Source organism: Sceloporus undulatus, chromosome 5 (genome assembly GCF_019175285.1).
Source record: "Sceloporus undulatus isolate JIND9_A2432 ecotype Alabama chromosome 5, SceUnd_v1.1, whole genome shotgun sequence".
Classification (NCBI taxonomy): domain Eukaryota; kingdom Metazoa; phylum Chordata; class Lepidosauria; order Squamata; family Phrynosomatidae; genus Sceloporus; species Sceloporus undulatus.
In genome coordinates this window covers 159,621,367-159,645,593 of record NC_056526.1, presented here as the reverse complement: position 1 = coordinate 159,645,593, position 24,227 = coordinate 159,621,367, and the positions used below count along the sequence as shown (strand labels likewise).

General features: G+C 40.2%; 2 protein-coding genes across 3 annotated transcripts in view; one reads left to right on the top strand and one right to left on the bottom strand.

Annotated features, from left to right (window-relative positions):
* Positions 1 to 3,203: 3,203 nt before the first annotated feature.
* Positions 3,204 to 18,034, top strand: EXOSC9 (exosome component 9). Its single transcript, XM_042470762.1, has 12 exons — positions 3,204 to 3,382; positions 5,014 to 5,108; positions 5,696 to 5,815; positions 5,923 to 6,025; positions 7,011 to 7,148; positions 7,897 to 7,979; positions 9,608 to 9,740; positions 10,638 to 10,726; positions 13,330 to 13,476; positions 14,905 to 15,095; positions 16,954 to 17,029; positions 17,791 to 18,034. Exons 1-12 carry the CDS (start codon positions 3,317 to 3,319, stop codon positions 17,870 to 17,872), a joined length of 1,323 nt encoding a protein of 440 aa, XP_042326696.1. The 5' UTR covers positions 3,204 to 3,316; the 3' UTR covers positions 17,873 to 18,034.
* Positions 18,035 to 19,577: 1,543 nt separating this feature from the next.
* Positions 19,578 to 24,227, bottom strand: part of CCNA2 (cyclin A2) — an 8,597-nt gene continuing 3,947 nt past the window's right edge. Inside the window, exons 4-8 of one of the 2 annotated variants that reach the window (XM_042470888.1) lie at positions 23,696 to 23,919; positions 22,938 to 23,142; positions 22,254 to 22,367; positions 20,934 to 21,067; positions 19,578 to 20,767 (exon numbers count right to left, since the gene is read on the bottom strand). In XM_042470888.1, coding sequence (XP_042326822.1) covers positions 20,719 to 20,767; positions 20,934 to 21,067; positions 22,254 to 22,367; positions 22,938 to 23,142; positions 23,696 to 23,919 — 726 coding nt within the window. In that variant the 3' untranslated portion in view covers positions 19,578 to 20,718. Of the gene's footprint in view, positions 20,768 to 20,933; positions 21,068 to 21,150; positions 22,368 to 22,937; positions 23,143 to 23,695; positions 23,920 to 24,227 lie in introns of those variants that run through there. The other variant, XR_006104311.1, reaches the window with a different exon arrangement.

Sequence of the window (24,227 nt, the reverse complement as noted above, 5' to 3'; positions counted from 1 at the left end):
TCACCAAAAGCATAAAGTTTTCCCTTCTAAAATTCCCATCACATTGTAATATCATTACACTTGGATTAAGACATTAATTACTTTTAACAAGTACTTTAATAAGACGTGAATTGCTTTTAATTTCTCTCTCTCTGAGAGAGACACACACACATACTTGGGATACAGCAAGCCTGCACTATTTTTATGTGCAGTTGCTTATCTAACAGGAGATTGCATGTTATTACGTATTCAGTGAAACTGCAGATGACTCTTCTGGCATTTCCTCTCACTATTCCAGCACTGGTTCCATTGCAACAGCCTTACATACAAATGTTACCTGTCTTAAATTATGTATTTAATCCATCCAGAACATCCCAGTCTTATTGTGTATGTTTAAAGTGATTAATTCAGAATACTGTTTCAGATAGTCTCTGTACATTCATATCCGTAACTAAGGTCCAAAACACTCCACAGAAATAATCCAGTTTGAGACCGTTTTTTAACTGCCCTGGTTCAATGCTAGAGAATGCTGGGCATTGTAGTTTATTGTGGCACACCAGAGCTCTCTGACAGAGAAGGCTAAATGTCTCACAACACTACAGTTCCCAGAATTCCCTATTGAGCCAGGGCAGTCTCAAACTGGATTATGTCTGCAGTGTGTTTTGGACCTCTGTGAGTTTTGGGGTCACTTTTGACATGTGTCACCAGACATGTAATTTAACATATCCTCCAAATGTCTCAAACTGTTAAGAACACTCCTCTGTCATCTCACTTTTTTCATATACTTTAAAAATATCCCACGTTCTCCATTCTCATCTCCTTTGTCTTCAGTTTACTTCAATTGCTCCAAAGGGATTTTACTCAGCAGGGAAAGGAGAAGAGAGATCAGAATCATGGCCTTCACCATAGTCTCAGGCAAAAGCAAACTTTTGCTCCTAGCCAGTGCATCCTTCCTCATTTATAACTTTTGCCATCTTGACCACACTGATATTGTCTGTGGGATCTCTCTCAAATGACAGCCAAAAGTCTATGTAGCCATGTGCTGTAAATAAACAACTAAATAAACAAGTGAGAAGAAAGATTAATGTTTATCTGTTCCATTCATAAGGTATGTGTGATGACTGACTGCTGTGCAAATTGTGATCGCTAAGATTTGGAAAGTAGACAGAAATTCATTAAAATGTAAATCAGAGTTAGGGCACCATCCAGTTACTACGAAATACTGTGAGATGTTTTCCCCCTCTGATTTCTAATAGGAACAGGATGGAAACAAACAGATAAGTAGTAAACTTGGTGATAAATGCAAGTTGACACCCCTGGATTACCATATTAAAGATGCAGTTAAATGCCTCGAAATACAGACTTTGATGGGTTTAGTGTGGCTTTTCATAATATGTAAACAGATTTGTCTAATGTAGACCTGGCAGCTGTTGAATGACACTGACTTTCCTGAGGCTTCCCTGGTAGTGTTTATTTAGGACACTTTTTGCCCCACCTTTTAGTTTTATAAAACATTTACAACTTAACTTCCAGCATTGCAATAATACTGTACAATTAAGATGATAAAACCTACAAACATCAATATAAGAGAAATGGAAAACATAAAATTAGAAAAGATACAATATAGTAGCAATAACAAAATCAACATTCCTGTTAATTATGCAAAGGCAATAATATAATTTTAGTTTAGTTCAAACCCCAGCTCAGCCATGGAAACCCACTAGGTAACCTTGGGCAAGTCATATCCTCTCATATTCCCAGAGGAAGGGAATGACTAACCCCCTCTGAAGACACTTACCCAGAAAAAACCATGATAGGGTCAGCTTCGAGTTGCCATAAGTCAGAAATGACACGAAGGCACACAATAACAACATCAACAAATCTTAAATGTAATAAGATTGGCATCTGCACAAACAACAGAGGATGAAATGTGAAGGCAAAGTATCACTACAGAAAAAGTGTGCTCTCTTGTTCACCGATATACAGCCATGTTAGTCTGTAGGATCAGTATGTAGAGAGATCTGGTAGCACCCTTCAGACTAACTAAAAGAAAGAAGTTGGCAGCATAAGCTTTCGTACGCTTCGTAGACTTCAGTCTATTTCCTTTTCACCGTTCATCAAATCCCTAGTAAACTTAAGGAAGAACTTCCGAAGACTAGGATTGTTTTGGAGAAGGCAACTCTCTAGCATCTAACAATGGACAACCTTATATGATATGATCTCAGTAATTGAAACTTGGCTCCTCTGTTGGGCTACTACTGATGGAGTCTATGAAGAGGCTGATCTGTTCTTCCTTAGTATATCATATCTTTGGACCAGTGGTCCTCAACCTTCCTAATGCTGCGGCCCTTTGAGTATTTTAAATGACGGTTTTATTATTCTTGTAATTTCCGAGTGATGGATGTTATTGCTTCACTGTATATAATGTATATGCTGTTGTTGTGCTGTTGTTGTTTTTATGGTTGTAATCCCGCCTCGATCTGTTGGGAGAGGCGGGAAATATAAATAAAATGTATTATTATTATTATTATTATTATTAATACTATTCCTCATGTTGTGGTGACCCCCAGCCATAAAATCGGTTCCTAAGACCATTGGAAATATGAGCCATCCAAAACACACTGCAGGAATAATCCAGTCTGAGAGTGCTTTAATTGCCCTGGCTCAGTGCTAGGGAATCCTGGGAGTTGTAGTTTATTGTGGCACCAGAGTTCCCTCACAGATAAGAAGGCTAAATGTCCCACAAAACTACACTTCCCAGAATCCCCCAGCATTGAGCCAGGGCAGTCAAAAGCTGCCTCAAACTGGATTGTTTCTGTAGTGTGTGTTTTGGACCTGAGTCACCCAAAACAGAAATAATCCGGTTTGAAACCGCTTTAACTGCCCTGGTTTGATGCTGGGGAATTCAGGGAAGTGTAGTTTTGTGAGATATTGAGCTTTCTCTGTCACAGAGTGCCACAATAAAACTACAATCCCCAGCATTCCCTAGCCCTGAGCCAGGACAGTCAAAGCGGTCTCAAACTGCATTATATTTCTGCAGTGTGTTTTGGATGGCTCAGCGCTATGGAATCCTGGGAGCTGTAGTTTGTTCTGAGAGAGAACCAGTGTGGTTTGAGTGAGATTATATGTTTTGGACCACAAAACGGGGTTATTTCTGCAATGCCCCTCTTTTCCCCTAGAGGCCGCTGTCCTCCCCTTGACGACGGCGTTGCTAAGGAAGCGCAAGGGGTTTGGGTGACGCTTTTACAATGGCGCCAGCTCCTCGCCGTCTCCGTCGCGTGTTTGTGACGTCATCAGAGCAGAGCCGTGGAGGCAGCAGGGCTTAGGAAGGGGAGCCATGAAGGAGACGCCGTTGTCCAACTGCGAGAGGCGGTTCCTGCTGTGTGCCATCGAGGAGAGGAAGGTGAGTGTCTATGATCTTGGTAGTGTCAGGAGCTTATATAAGCATGGCCTATATGGCTCTTTTGGGATGGAGCACAGGATCATATTCTATCCCAGTGTAGTCCCCAAGCTGTGTCCTTCAGGGGATTTTGGACTTCATCTCCCAGAATCCCAGGCTATTGGCTAACACGGCTGAGGCTTCTGGGAGATGAAGTCCAAAAGCTCTTAAAAGGTACAGTTTGGGGATCACTATCCTGTTTTTCTTGTTGTTGATGATGTGGTTGTGTGCCTTGTAGTCATTTCCAACTTATGGTAACCCTGACACAAATCTTATCATGGGGTTTCCTTGGCAAGGTTTGTTCAGAGGAGGTTTGCCCTTGCCTTCTTCCCCTGAGGCTGAGAGAGTGTGACTTGCCTAATGTCTCCCAGTGGGTTTCCATGGCTGAGCTGGGAATCAATCCCTGGTCTCCTGAGTCATAGCCCATTGCTCAAATCTCTCCACCACCTTGGCCCCACAGCAGCCTCAGAAGCCATCATTGCCTTACGTGGCTTGCTCCCAGTGGAAGATTACAGCGTTTTTCAATCAATTGACACACAGGACTATGACTCTGGAGACCAGGGTTCGATTCCCAGCTCAGCTGTGAAAGCCACTGGGTGACCCTGGGCAAGTCACACTCTCTCGGCCTCAATGGAAGGCAATGGCAAAACTCCTCAGAACAAACCTTGCCAAGGAAACCCCCTGATAGGGTCCCCATAAGTCAGAAACCACTTGAAGGCACAAAACAACAACAACAAAATCAACATCACCACTCCCAATTCCCTACTTTTTACTGGTCTATTCTACAGTTCTCTCTCCAGCCCTAAACACTAAAAGTGATTCCAGAAAATAATAAAGTGTGCAAAAGGGTGGCAAAGAACAATTTCAGGGAAATAAGTACCGTACTGTACAGTATTGTGTTATAGAAACCTAACAACAAAATCCGCTGTGGCTAGAAGCTGGGGAAATGATTAGGTTTGGTGAGTGCCTGCTACCTTTCTGGTAACTTCTCTAGATGGAGAATCTGGTCTCCTTTATATGAAACATTTTAGCACTTTGATATTCCTTTATCTGCCATCCTCACTCTCATGAGGATCCATTATCAATACATTTCATCAACATGGGAAATAAGAATTAAAGTACAGTACCTACTCTATCTATGGATTTGCAGTTTAGGGATCGGTACTCCAAGAGAGCTCTAGTGCCTCATCAAAGTACAGATCCCAGAATTCCATATGATCCCATCATGGCAGTTAAAGTAGCATCAAAGTACACTGATTGTGCATTGTGAAAGGCACCCAGCGTATCATTCTGCAGCTTCACCAATAAGCGTTTTCCTACCAGCCAGGATTTCAGTGTTATTAAAGGCTGCTGCGTAGACAAAAGCCAGCCCATGAAAGTTGCCGCCATGCAGATGCAGGATTAAGGAGAGGGATTTTCATTAAACTTCTGTGTCCACTGCTGGCAAACTTAATGCTGAGGACTGTAAAAGCGAGTCAATCTAATCTTTGTGATGTGATTTTTCACCTTGTACACAGCTGTGTCTGTATTTTTGTTGATCGCCTGCATAGCCCCGCATTTCACATCTGTGACTCTTCCCTGTTTTGATTTTACAGCGTCTGGATGGACGACAGTGTTATGACTACAGAAATCTCCGCATTTCCTTTGGTGTCGACTATGGCTGCTGTATTGTGGAACTTGGAAAAACTAGGTACCTCAGAATAGGGGATACAGCCATCGCTAACTGAGTTCTACCTTGTTGCACATTCATCGATCTACCTTCAACTGATGTCTTCATTTGCTCAGTCCTCAACTGAGACAAATCCTGAGCAACCAAGTTACTGTCCTGTTCCTTACAACATGGAAAGGAAAGGAACAGATGAAAGGAGTATGAGCAAAACAGGTTTGAAAGGGCCATCGCTCAGTAATAGAGTACATGCTTCACAAGATGAAGGTTTCAGCAATTTAGGTAGTGCTGGCAAAAAACCCTGCCTGAAACCTGGAGTGTAAATAATACTGAGATGGATGGGTCATCTGCCTGACTCAGTGTAAGGCAACATGCTGTGTTCCACACCTTCATTTTCTAGTGCTACCTGGGGAATTCGTATGTGTGATATCATTTCCTGTCTTTTCATGTGGCAGTGCTACTTGCATGTTAATTAACTGTATCAAGTAAATGTCAGCCTTGTGTAAGAGATGTGGATTTTAGAATTCCTTATTTTAAAAATTTAAATAACCAGTAATTAGTTGAAATTTTATTCTAAAAGTTTGTGTATGTGGTGGCTTCTCTTTTTGTAGAGTTCTTGCACAAGTGTCATGTGAGCTTGTCACCCCAAAGCCGAATCGTGCAACAGAGGGAATACTTTTCTTTAATCTTGAACTCTCTCCTATGGCATCACCTGCTTTTGAGCCTGGAAGGTATGTGACCCTGCTCTACCTTAACATCAACAAGGAGTGCTACCTTTAATATGTTTTGTTTGTCTTTCACAACTATTAGTAACTAATGGTTTATTGTTTAATTCTAGACAATCTGAGTTACTTGTAAAACTGAATCGGCTATTAGAAAGATGCCTAAGGAACTCCAAGTGTATAGATACTGAATCTCTCTGTGTTGTTGCTGGTGAAAAGGTGTGTAATTGCATTAATTTTGAAATATAAACACAAATGATGCTATAAATTAAATTCTGTGGCCTAAATCATATTGTTAGTTCCCACTTGAATCAGTTGTGGAATTCTGAGACGACACTTATATAATTCCCATTCATTAAATAGGTCTCTTTTTTTCTTTCCTCTTCACACTTTTCATCAGTAAAGTAAACATGGTAATTGAAAACTGAAGAATATTACAAGATATATCTAAAGCCATCAAACCCATAAGTCCTTTCCTTATTCTGAGCTGAGCTGAGGTTTAATTATAGAGAAGATCTTTGATATCAGTGGGATTTAAATTAACTTAAAACCCATTGAAACTTGTGAATTCTGAATATACTTGGAAATATTTAGGATTATGAGATCTCAGGCAAAGATTTAAGTTTCTGTGTTTGTACAGTGGCCAGTACATATCAGATATTTCTGAAATGACAGATGGTAATGATTTACCAACAATTTTATCATGAATCTAATTAATTTTTTAATGTGCAGTACATTAAGATAAATTAGACACTCACACAACTTTATAACCATTATTAAATTTCTTAAGAAGATGTATAGTATTTGGCAAAGGTATTTTAGTTTTTTTAAAGACTATAAATAAAGATAAAGAAAATTATTATAGATATTACTTTGCTGTGACTTGAACTCAACATTTTTCAGTGTGTGCAACTGAAAAAGCAATGTTGAATATTCCTTTCCTCCTTTTTTTTTCTTTTCTACTTTGTGGGAAGCCACTGAGGCTTGATTGGGTGTATGCTCACATGTAGATACACCATTGGACTCACATGGGTTTTGACTTCTTGCTCAGGAATCATGTTTTCTGTAGTTTTTAACAAGAAGATAATCGGTAAATGCATGACCAAATTAGGGTAGAGCCTTTGGACTGATATTTGCTGATCAGCAACATCACTCTTTCTATTGCTTGTGGAGAGAATTAAATTGCCTTTTTTCTTCTTCTAAGGTGTGGCAAATTCGTGTGGATCTGCATGTGCTGAATCATAACGGAAACATTATTGATGCTGCAAGCATAGCAGCAATTGTGGCACTGTGTCACTTTCGGAGGCCAGATGTTTCTGTGCAAGGAGAAGAAGTAACACTGGTATTTTACTTTTCATTATTTTTGCAAATGGCCGTTGTTTATTAATTTCAGTTTTGCATGGTCTGCTTTTCAAAAACTAGAATGCAGATTTTTTTAAAAAAATTAACAAACTAAGACAACATGCTTAGAGGATCTTAATAATTAAAATATTTCTTATTTGTATTAAGTAATCTTGAGTACACATTCTTGCTTAAGATCAGTTGGATCAAGGTCCATCCTTCTTAGCAATACTCCCAACGTACCATAGGTGGTTTATCAAAAATTGGCTGGTAGGCTACAAATCCTACCAGCATCTCACCAGTACATCAGAGATGTATCCTAGCCATTTTGGATTTGTAATAGCAAATTTGGATTGTCACCTAAAATATAAGGGTGAGAGTTGGAAACTTGTAGCTTCATTAAGACATGAAGAGTTCTCAGTGTTGACTTAAGACTCTATTGAGACAAGCAGGAAACCATGTAGGCTACCTTCAGCTCTTTGGAATTTGCTGGTGGGAATATAAATATAACTACTGGTAGTACTAATACATATGAATAACTTAATAATGTATAACAATCTTCTTTTCACTTTTATTGGAGGGCTGGAAATTTAATTTCACTAATGTAACTGCTTTGTTTGCTTTATCATGCAAAAGGTTTGTTTCAGGCTTTTGTTGTATCTAGCACATGAAATAGCTATGTATTTTTTGCTTTGTCTTTATATATGTAAATGGCTAAGTAAAATATTGTTGTATATTGCATTCTTCAGTACACACCTGAGGAACGTGATCCTGTCCCACTGAGCATCCACCACATGCCTATCTGCGTAAGCTTTGCTTTTTTCCAGCAAGGGTAAGTTAACATTAGTCCATTGGCTAAAAGCATTTTGTCAACATTACTAGATTCAGACACACATAAACCAAATGGCAGTTGTTGCTGTTAACTGCTGTCAAGTCGACTGACTTTTGCTGACCTTATGAATGACAGGTCATGCAGACTCAGGGCCATAGCTTCCTTGATTGAGTCTATCTATTAGAAATGTAGTTGTCTTCTTTTCCTACTGCCTTCTACCTTATCAGCCATTATGTATTTTCAAGTGAGTCATCTCTTCTCAAGTGCCAATTTAGTCATCTTGGCGTCTAGGGAGAGTTCAAGCTTGATTTGCTGAAGGTCTCGAAACCGTGCCCTGTAAGAAGGGACTTAGGGAGCTGGGGATGCTTAGCCTGGAGAGGAGAAGGTTAAGAGGTAATATAATAGCCCTGTTTAGATATATGAAGGGATGTCATGTTGAGGATGAGGCAAGTTTGTATTCTGCTGCTCCAGAGACTAGGACATGGAGCAATGGATACAAACTATAGGAAAAGAAATTCCACCTAAACAATAGGAAGAACATTGTGGCAGTAAGAGCTAATTAACTAACACACTCCCTTGGTTGTCTGCTTCAGCTCTGTGATTCTATGCTCCATGATCCATTTATTTATCTTTTTAGCAGTCCATAGTATCATCAGAGCTTTTTCAGAACCACACTTCATATGACTTTTTTTCCTTCATATCAGCTTTCTTCACTGTCCAGCTTTCTCAACCATACATAGAAATGCGAAATACAATGGCATGGACCATCCTAACGTTAGTATTCAATGATGTATTGTGGGGAAAAAAAGACACTTCTAGGATCTTGTTTAGTTCCTTCATAGCTGCCCTTCCAACTCATAGTCTTCTGATTTCTTGACTGATTGAAAGAGCTAAGAAATAGAAAATCTTGCATGAGAAATAAGTGTAATGGTAATTACTGCAATCCCTGCTGTTCCCTTTCTTGGGGACCAAAATGTGTATTTAGTGTTTCCAGTCTGTGGACCATTCTTTTGTTTCCCATATTTGTTGACATCTTTTAGTTAGAAGTAGAGCAGATTCTGTCCCTGTAGATTGAAGCAGCTCTATTGGTATACCATCTGTTCCTGGTGATTTTTTTTCTCCCAAGTACCCTGCATGCAGCTTCACTTTCTAAAATTTGAGCTTCAACATCCTTGAATGAATTTGTCATCTTTTCATCTTTTTAATGTAGTTCTTCTGTGTATTGTTTCCATCTTTTTATTTCTACCTGGTCATCTAATGTGTAAATATCAGTAATTGAGAGGTTTTAAAAATATATGATGGTATGCTTCTCCCCATTCCCTTTCCCCCTCTTTTTGATAATGTAAATCTTTTGGGGAGACAGTTGTCTGAAAAATAATTAAAATGTGAAAAATCAGTATTGTACACGGTAACATGGCTGGTTTATGTGGTAGTACTCATCTACATGTGCTTGTAAAGTACATAGAAATAAAACTTGCATTAATGACATTAATGATATGCCTAATATTTTATCTTTCTAATCATTTATAAAAATAAAAATAAATAAATATTGTCTCAGCCATTGAGTTTTCATTTTTTCTCTCTGTTTATGTACAGATCTTAATGTTTGTTGTTTAAAATTATTTCAGGACCTACTTGTTAGTGGATCCTAGTGAGCAGGAGGAGCGAGTTATGGATGGCCTCCTTGTGATTGCCATGAATAAGCACCGTGAGATTTGTACAATTCAGTCTAGTGGTGGGATTATGCTGTTAAAAGACCAGGTAATAAGATTTCTGAAGTTATATGTGAATCATACCCTGTATGAATAGTCAGTCTCCCAATAATTGGTTGAGCCCTTCGTTATCATATGATATAAAGAATCATAAAAGGTTGTTTAGATTGAACTGGATAGGAAATTTAAAACTAGTGAGTTAAATAATGAGTTGCCAGGAGAGTTCTGCTAGTCCTGGATTAAGAGATGGTAAGGTTATTGTTGTTTTTTCTCAAATCCTTCCTTTCCCCAACAGCTCCACTTCCCACACTGATCTGGAATGGGATAGGAAGAGGTGTTTAGAGGAAAGAGTGGACAGAAAAGAAACAGCAGTCATGCCTCTCCTTCCAGTGGGAAGCCTCTACCAGATTTTGAATCCGTGTGAACAGGAAAGCCATTCTGTTTGCACAAGAGAAAGTCTGGATCCATTGCTTTGTGTACAGCATAAATATGGCAAAGGCAGAGTAAAATGGAAGAATTGGCATACATTTGAATAAGATCTGCAAAGATTTTACATGAAACAATTTTTTACTTAACCTGGACTAGCCTTCTACTGGGACACATATAGTTGGTGACAGTGTGAAAATTGCAGATTGTAAAAAAACATGCCATTCTATTAAAGCACCAGAATTTTAAAAATGTAAGTTTTAACTATTCAACAGGTGAGCAGTTCCCATAAGCTTTTAAATGGCATAGATACAAGTGCTTCATGATTTAGTTTATACTGTGATCTTTTCTTGTGAACTGGTCTCTCAGTATCTGGATTCTGAGCCTTGTGTGGGTCCCATCTTCTTTCCCCAGGATTTAAGAACTGGGTGATCTCTGATATGGACTAAACATAATCTGTGATTAGGATTTTTTTAAAATTTGTGTTTCCCTGTGTCATATTTTTGTTGGTTTATTGCAGGTTCTGAGATGTAGCAAAATCACAGGGGTTAAAGTAGCAGAAATCACAGAGCTCATTCAAAAGGCCTTGGACAATGACCAGAAAGTTAGGTGAGTTTTGAAAAGGCTACATGTTAAAGGCATTTGTGTAAAATTGGTCTTCAACTTCTGCGGGTTTTACTACCACGAATTTGATTATTGGCAAGTTTGTCACTGTCTCCACTGCTGGTTTCCAAGTCTTTCACCATGTCCGCCTCCTAGGACAAAACTGCTGCAAAAATCTCCTGCAGTGTTGTTGTCTTTCTCTTCACTTTGCTTCTTCTTTCCCACCAACAGCCCCCCTCCAGTCCAATGGTGTATGCAGTCTGCAACTGAGGCAGCTTTTGCCCACTGCTGATCTGCCTGTTCTGTCCACTCACTTTCCATTTCTCTGGCTGGCTTGCTTTGTTTGTCTCACTTAGTCCACACACTTCTCTGGTAGACTTTGTATTCCTTCACTGCTCACTGGGTGCATCTGCCCCCTGCCCTCTCAGGCCCCCAGTGACAACATTAAGGCAAGGCCAGCTAACATGAGAGAAGTTGGTTGGGGGAAGCAGGGAAGAAGGCAAAGGGATGCTGGATGTTACTGCTTCTGTAAACATCTCCTTCCCTACTTCCTTCCCCCCTTCCCACTCTAGCTGGCCTTTAAAGATTGTCTAGTTGGGTCTGGTCTAGTCCGTCTGTTGGGGGCAGTGTTCATCTCTGTTACTAAGCCAAGGGAGCTAGCATTGTCAAAGAAAACTCTATTCATGTGATCAGCATGATTCATAGAATGCTGTTACCTTTCCACTGAAGTGGTACCTACTACTTCTACTTTTACATGCTTTGTGACTGCTAGGTTGGCAGTAGCTGAGACTAGTGATGGGAGCTCACTCCATCATTTGGCACTTGGACCTTGAACTGCTGATCTGCCGACCTTGTGATCATCAGAGTCAGCATCTTAACTGCTAAGCCACCATGTCCCTCTTGCTGGCCTTAAGCTTAACATAATTGTTGAGGGCCTGACTCAGAGGACAAGAGGCGGCAAGGGGAAGATGTACCAAGTGAGTGGTGGGAGTAGGGGGGCTGCCAGAGTAGTGTGTAGGCTGAGCAAGGCAAACAGAACAAACCAGCCAACCAGTGAGTGCGCTCTAGGAGTTTCTTCCACAAAGCAACCGTAAGGGCAAGCTCTTAGGACCATGCCAAAAGAAGTTCCCATTTCCTGCAAACTGCAGTCAGTCGCCCTGGAGTTTCAGTTGTGGCGGAGGGGGGGGAGCCTTTGCTTCCAAATGCTCAACTACTAACATCAGTTCTGAGGATGTTTGCCAGGCCCTTTGGCTTGCTTCTTTGCTCAGTCACCTGCCCACCACTCTTTCCCTCCCTCCTTCTTGCATCTCAGTCCTCTCCCCTTCAGATGAAGAAAGGAGAAAAGGGGGGTGTTGAAAGGTTTCTTCCACAAGTGACTGCAAAGGTGTGCTTCTAGGATCATGGCACTTTCTTGGGGACTGGTGTTTTGCTGGAATGCTCCTCCCCCCCCCCCCAGGTTTTTGCCTTGTTCCCCACCCACCCCTTTCCACTTTCTCCCTGTGATAATCCTTCAGTGTAGAAATGCGCATGTGAACGCTTTCCAAACACCAACCTGTTGCTTCAGGAAGCATGCACACTACAAAAGGGTGGTATGCCTGACCCCATGCATGGTGATGTAGTGGTATCATCTCTCCTCCTTTTTGTGTGCAAAAGGAAGTTAAAGTTTAGGAACAAGTTTGGGGGTATAGGAACAGTTGAAGTGGTGGTGGTGGCAGATAGAGGAGTTGTGAGGGAGGTTCAGTTCCCTCAGCCTAAGGGTGGAGAGTCAAACCATTTTTGTTGGTGATGTCACTGTTGGGAAAGAGTTTGGAAGAAAAGGTTGGTGCCTGCCTCCTATTGTATCATCTCAAGTTCTTGGTTTTTTAAGAGTCCAGTTTTTCCCCTGGAAAGGAGGAGGGGGGAGAGAAGTGCACTGGCTGGCTGTCACCTCTGCTATCGTTTAGCTGCTCAGCCTGCCCCCCTCTTGATCTGAAGCAGGCGTATGACAGGCAACACACAGGCTCAGCTAGCCAACTTGTCTTTGCTTTGGCTCCTATCATGTGCAGCTCTGCTGCAGGCAGGAAGTGGGCTGAGCAACTGTCAAGCCTTCATCCCCTCCACCCCCGAGAACATGGCAGCCCCCTATGAGTCCATGGACCACAAGTTAAGGACCACTGGGTTAAATGATAGTCTGTGCCCATATGAATCGTAGCCTGTGCCTGTAATATAAACATTGGAGGGCCTGCTCTCTGAACCATCTTAGCAATGGTCTGACTGGTTTATACCTAGGACAGAGTCTTTTAATTCATGGTACCAGAGCTGTGTAATTCTGTTTCCAAGGTGATATGTCAAGCCCAGTTTTCTTCCTGTTTTTGATGGATTCTGGAAATTATTTTTTATTCAGGAAGGACATGTAATTGATTTCTTCTATTTTTGTATTGATGTATTTGTACTTGCTTTCTTATCTCACTGGTGTTAATTGGTCTCTAACTTTGTGAAGGAGTTCTAGGACAGGAAGAAATCTTTTCCAAAAGGCACTTATAAAATGATGAGAATAATTTATAAAGAATCAAAATACATTTTATTTTGTAGAACATTTCAGCTGATGTTGGCTTTTTCCTTCTTAATAGGAAAGAAGGAGGAAAATGTGGATTTGCCGAATCGGTTCCTAACCAAAGAATAACTGCGTTTAAGATAGAACAAGCCCCGATTGACACTAAAGATGTACAAGAGCAAGCTGAAGAAATAATTGCCAACGCACTCCCTCCTTCCGAAGTGTATCTTTTAAATATATGTGTGTATGTGTGTGTGTGTTAGTGATTATATGAGTGGCCTTTATTGGGCTTGTGGGCAGCACTCAAATCCTTTATGAGTGCTGCCCACAAGGATCCCTTTCCTTAGTTGTGTCAGAAAGTCTGGTATGCAACAAAACATTACTTTCCCTTTCAGTGGCTCAGAATATTTCCTGTGTGTGCCTGCACACATTCATACAAATTAATGTCCAAAAATGGTAAGATTATAGTGCTATAGAGCTGTGATAGGGAGCAGAAATCCAAGATACTTCATGGTTAGTTCAAAACATAAACAAAAATAAGCTGCAGCTTAAATTTTATACCTTGCACATTGCTTCACATACTCTGCTCAATGTCTGATCATCACACAATAGAATGGAGAAAAAATATGGGGGAACTGGGAATGGAGGGGTTTGAAGAATGCCCTAGACTTGGCTTTTGATGGCAGATGGGTATGCATCCAGCAAGGAACAGCAATTTTAAGAAACCTTTTTTTTTGAGGGGGGGTAATGATTTCTGCATGCTGCTCTGTAGCATAAAGTTCTCTGGGCAGCTTATAATAAGTAAACATAAAAAGATGCACAGAAGAACATTAGACGATAAAATTGGACTAGCAAGGAGACTAGTACCAGGCAAACATTCGCCAGTGTAGAAAGCATATGTCCACTGGGGACATGGAAAAAATACACCGACAGGAATTCACAAAGAAACCTAGTCTTTTTTTCATCACTAATTTTGTCGTGCAGCGCAGTGATTAAATACCTGGACTGCAGCCACTCACTGACAACCATAAGGTTGCGAGTTCAATACCAACCACAGTTCAAGCTCAACTTAGGCTTGCATCCTTCTGAGGTTGCTAAAATGAGTACCCAGCTTGTTGGGGGTAATTAGCTTACAGTTGTAAACCGCTTAGAGACTTAGTTCAGTATGAAGCGGTATATAAATGAAGCTGCTATTGCTATTAACCCAGATACGATGCTAACTTATTCTTTTGGTTACCACAATAGCAGTACACCTCACTACTGGGAAATCATTTTTCCAAGTAGAAAATATGACATATCTCTTGCTGCGAAAGATTTCTGTCCTTCTTTAGCAAAACTTTGACAAAAGGTATATTTGTACAGTGTATGTAATAAATTAATGATGGCTGCTAAACATTAATTATGTTGAAGGATATCCCAGAGTGGATAAATTATGCTACGTTCTTTAAATATGAGTTTTCAATTTCTATAAGAATAATGTGGTGCATTTCTCCATCCTATAACTATAACTGTGAAGAGCATTCAGGAGAGGACAGGCTTTGTTTCTCTGAAGTCTTGAGCAAAACACAGCACAAGGTCAAGGGCATTTCTGAGCCAGAAAACCCATCAAATCAACTTTTGATAACTTCAGGGTTTTTCTTAATGAGCCTAGTTTGACCAAGCCAGTTTTGTGGACTGCTGGCACAGCCCAGATTGGAGAAGGACTTGAGAATTCATGGGGAGATTTTGAGGGATCTGAAAGAGAAGAGGACGAAGATGAAATTGCTCTGGATGAACCTATAACAGTAGAAGACCAGAATATGGAAACAGGAGATGCTGGGGTCGGGGCCAGGAATCAGAAAGGTTGGTATGATTTTTAAAATTAATATGCATTTTAAAAAAATGTTTTGGATAAAATGGAATAAGAAGGTGACATTGGGCCTGAACAGGCAGGGCAAAATAAAGCTGCTTCGAATCACTTTGGAGGTATGCTATTTAAATGATGCATGTGTCCTAAAAGGCCTGAAGCTGTGCTAAAGTCACGCTTCAGTCCTAAGGACTGGAGTGAAGCTTTGGTGCAGCTTCTGGCTTCTTACAATGCGTGTTTCATTTAAACAGCATACCTTCAAAGTGACCTGAAGCAGCTTTATTATGGCCTGTCTGTTCAGGCCCATTGAAAGCCCATTTCAGTAGTTCTGTATCTACAATGCATACCCTTCCTGAGTATACAGAATGCATACCTTAGTATACAGAAATATGAACGCATGCTGTGTTACATGTTTCCAACTTATGGTGACCCTAAGGCTAACCTATCATGGGGTTTTCTTGGCAACATTTGTTCAGAGCTTTGTTTGCCAGTGCCTTCCCCTGAGGCTGAGAGCATGTGACTTGCCCAAGGTTACTTAGTGGGTTTCATGGCTAACCTGGGAATTGAACCCTAGAATTGAGTCTAGTGCTCAAACCACTATGCCAGTGATGGTGAACCTATGGCACGCGTGCCAGAGGTGGCACTCAGAGCACTCTCTGTGGGCACATGTGCCGTCGCCCCAGCACAGTTTACTGAGTTTGTTATTAGAAAGCCAGAGGGACATGGCACTTTGCAATAAATAAGTGGGTTTTGGGTTGCATTTTGGGCACTCGACCTCTAAAAGGTTCACCATCACCGCACTATGCCATACTGGCTTTCAGAAATATGACTGGATGATTGCAATACTAGTCAGTTGAATGTGCAGCAGGGAGGTAATTTAGAAAGTTTTTACAGCCGGATGGGAATCCTTTTTAGTTTAAACATTTTCTAACTTGCCAGGAATAGATGTTTTGTCTGTGTTCTACATTGGATTCCTGTTAAAAAATAGAACAGTAATAGCCAAATTTTGGAAAAATGTTTTTTTGGACTACAGCTCTCAGAATCTTCCAGCAACATAGCCATGGCTACTAGACATGTTATGGGACTTGTACAAAAATATTAGGTTATTATAAAAACAAAATCCAAATACTGTACCTAAAAATAAAGTGCTCTGTCCTTTTGAAACCCAAGGTATTACACAGGTCCAGGCCTACATTTGACAATATGCTGTTGCTAAACTGGGGAAACAATGAGCCTGTTTCAGTTATCATGTAGTTTGAAATAGCATATGTAAGCTATGCTTTTGGTATGAGTGCTGTAGCATGGGGAGCCAGCGTGATATAGTATTGGGCTAGAACTCCTGAATACCAGAATGTGGTACCTGCTCAGTCATGGAATCCTGTTGGTTGATCTGTTGCTGTTGTGTCCCTTCAAGTCATTTTCAATGTATGGCATCCCTAACAGCTAGTAGATTTATTCAGATTTGCCTTTTCCTCCCTCTGAGGCTGAGAGTGGTATTCACCCAGTGAGTTTCTATGAGTAGGGATTTCAAGTCATAGTCCAGTACTCAAACCACAATACCACACTGACACTCTCTTCGTCACTTAGAGTAAGGCAGTGGCAAACCTGAGTAAACCTTGCTAAGAAAATGCTACAGTAGGAGTTAACTTGAAGATATGTAACTGTAAAGTCATGTGGTTTTTCCAGATTCCATACCTAACCAGAGATTTAGTGTGCTGGTGTGGATAATTTCCATGTGTGGAGGAAGAATTGTGTAAGGATTATCTTAGAAAAGACCCTATGGGTACTGTCCTGAACAAACCAATCCTTGGAATGTGAATATAGTGATCGTGTTGTTGTTTTTGTAACTTCCAGATGAGGCAATTGTTTTATCTGACAGTGAAGAGGAAGATGTTGTGATTCTAGAACCAGAAGTGACACGCAAGAACAGGTAATCTTCCGCTATTGTATTTAACAAGAAAGATGGTTTTGACCAGGCTTGTATTCTCTCGCTAGTAGTCGTTTGAATGGCTCTTGCTCCTTTGGCCAACAAACAGACCATTCTTTCTCCCTGTATTCCAAATATTCTTACTGGCAGGGAGTAGCAATGAAATCACTCCAACTCATTGGAGGGCTAAGCTGGCATCATTCCTGATGTCATGTTAGTCCTGGGAGGTGGCTGGCAGTCTCCCAATAGAGCTGGGTTGTCTGACTGATGGCAGAAACTAGAGTGCTGTTTAATGTAACTTAAAAATGAATCTGGAACCAGGATGTCAGCTCCTACAGCATGATTAATAGAGCAGCATGTATTCTGCAATGTTAGATCCATACTCTGCAGCTGCAGTAGGCCATTGATCCCAGAAAATTTAGTATTCTCAGGGCCTTGGCATTATTCCCATCAGCAAGCTTTTAAGGACTTCAGGCTATCCTTAAGATGGGATAGGGTGGTAGTGCATAAAGCAGTAGGAAATGAGACAGAGAGAAGCATGTGCATAAGACTTTACTTTTGTGCACACATTCAGTGATCAGTGATTTTGCTCTCAAGTGCACTAAAGATTGTAATACTGTATGGGTCCATGTACATACCTCTATTAAAGACAGATATGCTTGGCTTAACTGAAAATTATATGCAGGAAATTAAGACATTGATTAGCCACTAGCAACAGAATGCTAGACTTTAATGTATGCTTAAATTCCTTTTTCTCCCCACAGAACAGAGACTTCTCTCAAACAGGACACAATAAGTAAAAAAACAGGTTCGAAAAAGAGAGGGAAAAAAAGAGTTACTAAATAAATGGATATTTTGTACATTTGACTTTTTGTGCCCAAAGCCAGTATTCCTTTATAATAGCTTATGTTGCTGAAAAGAATTGTATTGGTGTGTTTTTGCCTTATGAGGGATATAACAATTTATGCATAAGTCTTTTTGTAATAAACCCTTTTTTATTGGTCTCTATTTCTGTGATCATGTTGTAAATACATAATTAGTTAGGACAGAAGCCTACCATAAGGGTCAGGTCAGGTTTACACTGACCAGAATACTCTTAGCTGCTTCCAGAGCATTCTGGCTCTGAAGCTGTTCCAAATTCACCGTTTTGCCTGGGCACTCTGGAACAATGCAAGGTAGATGTCTATACACACACCCTGCTGTGCCCCAAGTTACTCCAAGGTTGAAAACAAGGAGCCTAACATTGATCACATATATACAGCTGCCTGGCATTCTGGATTTTCATAGAATTGTAGTTGGGCCATCCAGTCCATGCAGGAACTCACAATCAAAGCACTCCTGACAGATGACCATCCAGCCCAAAAGAGACTCCACCACACTCTTGAGGGAATGTGTTTGTCAAACAGCTCTTACTGTTAGTAAGTTCCTCCTAATTTTGAGGTGGAATTTCTTTTCCTGTAGCTTGCATCCATTGTTCCGTGTCCTATTTTGTGGAGCAGCAGAAAACAAGGTTGCTCCATCCTCAATATGGCACCGCTTTAACAGGGCATTCATATCACCTCTTAACCATCTCTTCTCCAGGCTAAACATACCCATCTCCCTAAGTCACTCTTCATGGGGCATAGTTTCCGGACCCTCCACCATTTTGGTCACCCTTCTCTGTACATACTCCAGCTTGTCAACATTCTTTTTAAGTCGTGGTGCTCAGAATTTTCCAGTTTTTTTAATGCAACCAAGGGTGCTTATTCAGTGAGGAACTGGCCTTCCCTTGTGAAGACAGTCTGCAGTTGAACTGGGGCTTTGGCCCTGCATTGTGTAGATGGAGTAAAGTGAGGGCAGTAGGGAAACCAGTATAAATGACTTGTTAATCCAGTAAAATCTGTGCAACTTTCCTGTATATATCTGTTCAGGCATTCATGCAGGATCATGTGTATGTTCCTGGCTTTGAGCCTATCAGCATCAGTAGGGAGTGAAAGGAAAATATTTTGTACCTTCACAGAGTTTGGGGTCTTGTGTATATCACATGACAGCAATGTCAATTAAATCACTTTCAGTTCCGAATACAACCAGATAGGAAAAAGTCAAGGTTTCTGTGAAGGCAGTTGCTTTAGACCCTGCATGGGCCGTGACTGAGCAGTAGAGACAAGAGTTAATAGTAGTATTAATTCATGCCACATATGTGCAGTTTGATACCTTCAACTTGTCTTATTCAGCATGGCCAACAGTCAGGAATTAGCGGCTGGAAGTTGTTGGTGACATGTGTGCAATTAGTCCAGAGTTCTATACGCATCTCATTTTTGGACACAGTAAAACACACATTTAGTACTCCCCTGGCAGTTTGCATATGCTGTGTGATGGCTATTTATTGTTCAGCAAGAGGGCATCCAGGCAATATGTAGCTGCAGTTTTGCTGGAGATGTGGAAGGGCAGTGTTAGCTCTCTTCTAGTCAAGTGCCTTCTGGCCCCCTCTACAACAGCTGAAAGCTACTGACACCATTGCTCTCTGAGTGTATTTGGTATATGCAATCAAATTACTGAGACCAAGTCCTTTTTCAAGGATTTTATTGACCAGCTTCAAGATGGTTAACACTTAGGTCTTTCCATGCATTGGTTTGTCATTCATATCAAGCAGTGCTACTCTTGGTTACAGGAATCCAATTCTATTTGAGTATGACTAAAAAAGTTCACCACCCTTACAATTTAGAAGTCCTTGAGATAGAATTTAGTTTGCACAAGACACCCACTACTTCCATCCTGTCTCAGCTGCTGAAAATAATTATCTGTGCCATGCCTTTTGCCAATTACACAAGCTGCCCATAGTAAGGACTATGCCCATCTACAGGTAAATGAAGGCAATATGCACTGAAAGCAGCAATTTTACTGAAGTTAACTTCATGTACCAGCTAGGAGCAATGCATTATCTTTCTCACTGAATAAATTTGTAAGTCAGGAACTTTGCTCAAAAGCAACAGAATAAACTTAGTCCCACTTTATGAATTCAGTCAGTGAGTATAACACAGGAATTATTTTCAGAAAAGTAATAGCTACCTATGTCCTGTATTAAAGGAAGACTACCTGTTCCACCCAAACCGAGCTACTATGAGTTTGAGCAAAAGCTATTAATGCAATGTGTTAAGAAGCCACTTTAATAGCACACACTAAGGGATACTATCTTTGGCAGCTTGTACAAATATCTAGCAGCCAGGTAATACTTCTTGAAAGCAGGAAGTGTTACAGTAGCATCATTTTTAAAATCTGAGATTACTAGGCACTGGTTGACTTTTCTAAAATGTGGCTGCAACTTAATTATATATGGAGTCTGCAGAGAAACTGAAAACTGTTATCTTGTATGTGTCAATCAACTCCTCTGCACTATCTTGATTTGTCATTTAGAGTCAGAATCTCCACTGACATGGCTCTTGTCTCTTAAAAAAGTAGAACAGTGACACCCAAAGTGGTGTACCAGCATGGTTTCAGTCTGTTTCATCAAAACGTTAAAGAAGCTCCATCTAAGCACTTAGAACAAGATTGCATGTACAAAAGTTTACATTAAAACATTATAAAAGTAAAAAATATCCATAATTTTCTATGGTAATATACCAGAGTGATCAAAGTCTAAATACAATTTTAAAACTGTACATTTGCTGTTTGGGGCAATATACACCTTTGAGATGTCAAGTCTTATTTGACTGTTATAGGTTTAGTCTCTCTGGAGGGTCAATAAGCGATACTGCATTGTACCTGGGGGGAAAAAAAGCATTTACATTAACTATTATTTATGCTCTCTGGCATGATAATCATGTTCAGTTGTCAATTTTATCTATGTAGGAATTATTTCAAGGAAGTTCTGCAGTCCTATAACTACATAACAATTAAAGAACAGCTCCAGTCAGAGTGTAGTACTTACTTTATAGCCTTGTATTTCTCCCGTATAGACTGTTGAGTATGCTGTGCAGCTCTATAGTAGGTTTTGTGAAGGTCCATGAGGCAAGGCTTAAGATTCTCAATTGTGTATCCTGTCACTTTAGCAAGAGCATCCGTCTATGAGAAACATCAGACATTTGCTCAGCTTCTTATGTCAACACAGAGAAATCATTTCTAAGCTTCAGAACTATGTGACTAACCTGGATTTTGACACTGTATTATACAAGCCATGTCTTCCTTTCATAAAGTATAGGGAAAGCTTTAGCAGCAAGGCACATTAGACTGTTATTCTCTCCTTGTTCAGAATCATCCCTATAAACATTGCTAAGAGGTAAGATTAGTTGATTAAGAAAAACAGGAGTCTGAGGCTACCTTTGTGTGCAGTATGAATTTTGTATGCTTGTAGAGCGTAATAAGCCTGATCTAAGGGTGTCTGTAAAGGTAATCTTTCATCTTGGCTATGCGTATAGTCAGGGTTAAAGGCTTCAGACTTTTACAACTAGGAAGCAGTAGTTGATAATACTGGGACAGAGAAGTAGGTTCTATAGGAAGCGCTGGTGCATAGAGGAAATACCATCCAGGTGTCAGCTTATAGGTAGAGTATGAAACTAAGCAACACTGGGAATGTACATACATACATTTTACTGGAATTTTCTTCTGATTAACATTAACAGGACTTTATTATTATTACTTGGCTGTTCATTGGTTAATGTCTTCCAACAAAAAAAGACTATGAATGGTAGACATAATTGAATTCAAAGTAAATGAGTTAAATGCATTTTCTCTATGTTCATACATGCCTCAAGCACAAGGCTTATCTAGGTCAAAGTCAACTGAATTTACCTACTGACTTCTGACAGTCCTTTTCAGGTCATTTCTCAAGAGATAAAACTAAAAGAGCAAAATAAGATTCAGAGCAGAAGTCACATAAGGTTAAAAGGCCTGGGCAGGGGGAGATCAATGAAGTAGTCAGGTCAAGCCTTCCTAGAAGATCTTCATTACCCAGGCACCTTGCCCAGGAAGGTTTTATTGGACTAGGACTCCTAGAGTCCTGCAATCACCATTGCCATCACCCATGCTGGCTAAGTGATTTGCATTGTAGTTCAAGTATAACTTTTCCAAGAGCTGACCCGGTTCAAAAAAGCCCCGTTTCCTGTTGTTCTTGCCTTACCTCAGAAAGCCTGGGTAATCTGTGGAAGGCGTACAAAGATAATCTCTATGTAGTAGCAAGCTGAAATAGATGTCTAGAAAGTTCTCTCTTAATATACGTGTGTGTAGGAGGCTTAAATGTTTTTATACTTACCCAAGTTTTCCCAGAAAGGGTATAGTTTGCTATGTGAAATGCTGCAGCAGCAATTAATGATGGTAAATATTTCAAGTATGTGTCAGCATCAATTAAACTCAGTTCTCCCAAGTACTGTAGAAGGGAGAAAAAGGCTTATTAACATCCATTAGTGATACTAATATATTGTTGTACATTGTCCCAATCAAACCACACAAAGCCAAGCCTTTTCTCAAGATCATTTCAGATTTGGAAAATGGTGGAAGTTCAAAATGAGTAGAGTCGCCCCTCCTTTCTTGCGGACTTGGGATCAGCATTCGTGATTACTCACAGAGGGGCGACCTCTGTTATCCTCAATGGGGCATGCCCCATTCAAGCCTATGGGGCTTGAATACTTGTGAATCTCTTTGGGGGGGAGGTCTGGAAGAGATCCCCCGTGAAAACAAAAGGTCAACAAATTTTATTTAACATGCTAGTTAATGCATGTTCTGCTGTGTTTTTACCTTATGGAAGCTATAATTTAGAGATAAGCTATCAAGCCCACACATACAATGACAGACAACTGTTAAATGCTGTATCTCCAAAACAAGTTTGTATCTTACAAGATATTGTGAGAGCCTCACAAGTGTTTGGTTAACTAAACAGAAACACTTTCAAAACCACCTCAGATTTAGTTTGCTTTTCTAAGTAATTCACAAAACTTACCATTGCCAGGTTTTCCACTTGGGAACTAGATGGCTCATGTAGGAAGTACTGAGTGAGGAACTGATTTATTGTAGGAGCTGCCAGGTCAAATGACAGGACTTTCAGAACTAAGTGCTCCATCCTGAGGACTTGCTTCTTTGTGTAAGTGTCATCTGTGATATAAACAAATTCTGCAACTTCAGGAGGGTAGATTTCTTCAAATTTTCTACAGTACAAAGGAAAGCATTATTTTATAGTGCATCATCCTTGTTCTGAGTAGCCAATGCTGTTAGCAACCTCCTCCTGTGTTTATATATTTGTTATGTCAGTATCGGTGCACTTTAATACAAATGCCAACTTGAAAAAAAACCTTGAAAGCAGACAAGGAAAGGTCAGTTCCTGTTCTGTACTGGGTGCCCCAATTTGTTTTAAACATCAGAAAAGTGTTAAATCATAGATAGGGAATAGCTATCCCAACAATATCAGAAGGGTCACATAGTTGCATGATTTACAACAGCTTTTTTTAAAGAAATTAGCACAGATTTTATAGTAACAATTACACACTGGTTACATATTAAAATAGGCAATGTTTAAATTCCAGGAACACTTGTAAATAAGAGCATGACCAGGCATCTGTCTCTAGTAATAGTGCCAGTCTTGTACTTAGCCATAGATAGTTCTCCCTGGCTTATAAAACCTGAGTGAGAAAGCTTAATTTTTCTAGAGCCAGAATTTTATGTATGAGTAAACAAATATCAAAACACATTTAGTTGACTTACGATGCCAGCAACATGGCTGCAGTCCCCACAAGTTGAAGTTTCCCTCTTAGCACTGACATTGAAGAGAGAAACCTGTCAATGTAGTTGACAGCCAAGTGCAGTGTTTCATTTTGTAGCTTGTATTCTTCACCAACCTCCACTAGCCAGTCCACAAGAATAGCTCGCATGTTATTTGTAATATCTGGCTGCTTCTTCATGTAACCCACTTTGGGCTTGCACTTCACCTACAAGAAAAAAGATAATTTGCCACTTAGAAGTGCTATGTTAATTGGAGCCAATAACATTTGCACTGGGAGACTGCTGGATGCCCAATGGGGGAAAGGAAAGGAAATAATCAAATCTTCACTGATTTGTCCAATACCTTACTCTAGATTTTGAATATATGCCATCCAATTCAGGCTCATTTGCACATAGTGCAGAAGTCAGCCTCTTGTTTAGACATATAGCAAACATGATCTAAAAGAAACCTAACTGCTCACCAGCTGGTAGAGACCTAATTTTGTTAGGATGCAAATTTACAAGGATTTTCTAT

Excerpts from the sequence above, each read along its gene's own strand:
- EXOSC9 (XM_042470762.1), top strand. The coding sequence starts at position 3,317 with ATGAAGGAGACGCCGTTGTCCAACTGCGAGAGGCGGTTCCTGCTGTGT. Across the intron at positions 7,149-7,896 it reads AAGGAGAAGAAGTAACACTG|TACACACCTGAGGAACGTGA; the intron begins GTATTTTACTTT and ends TGCATTCTTCAG. Across the intron at positions 17,030-17,790 it reads GAAGTGACACGCAAGAACAG|AACAGAGACTTCTCTCAAAC; the intron begins GTAATCTTCCGC and ends TTCTCCCCACAG.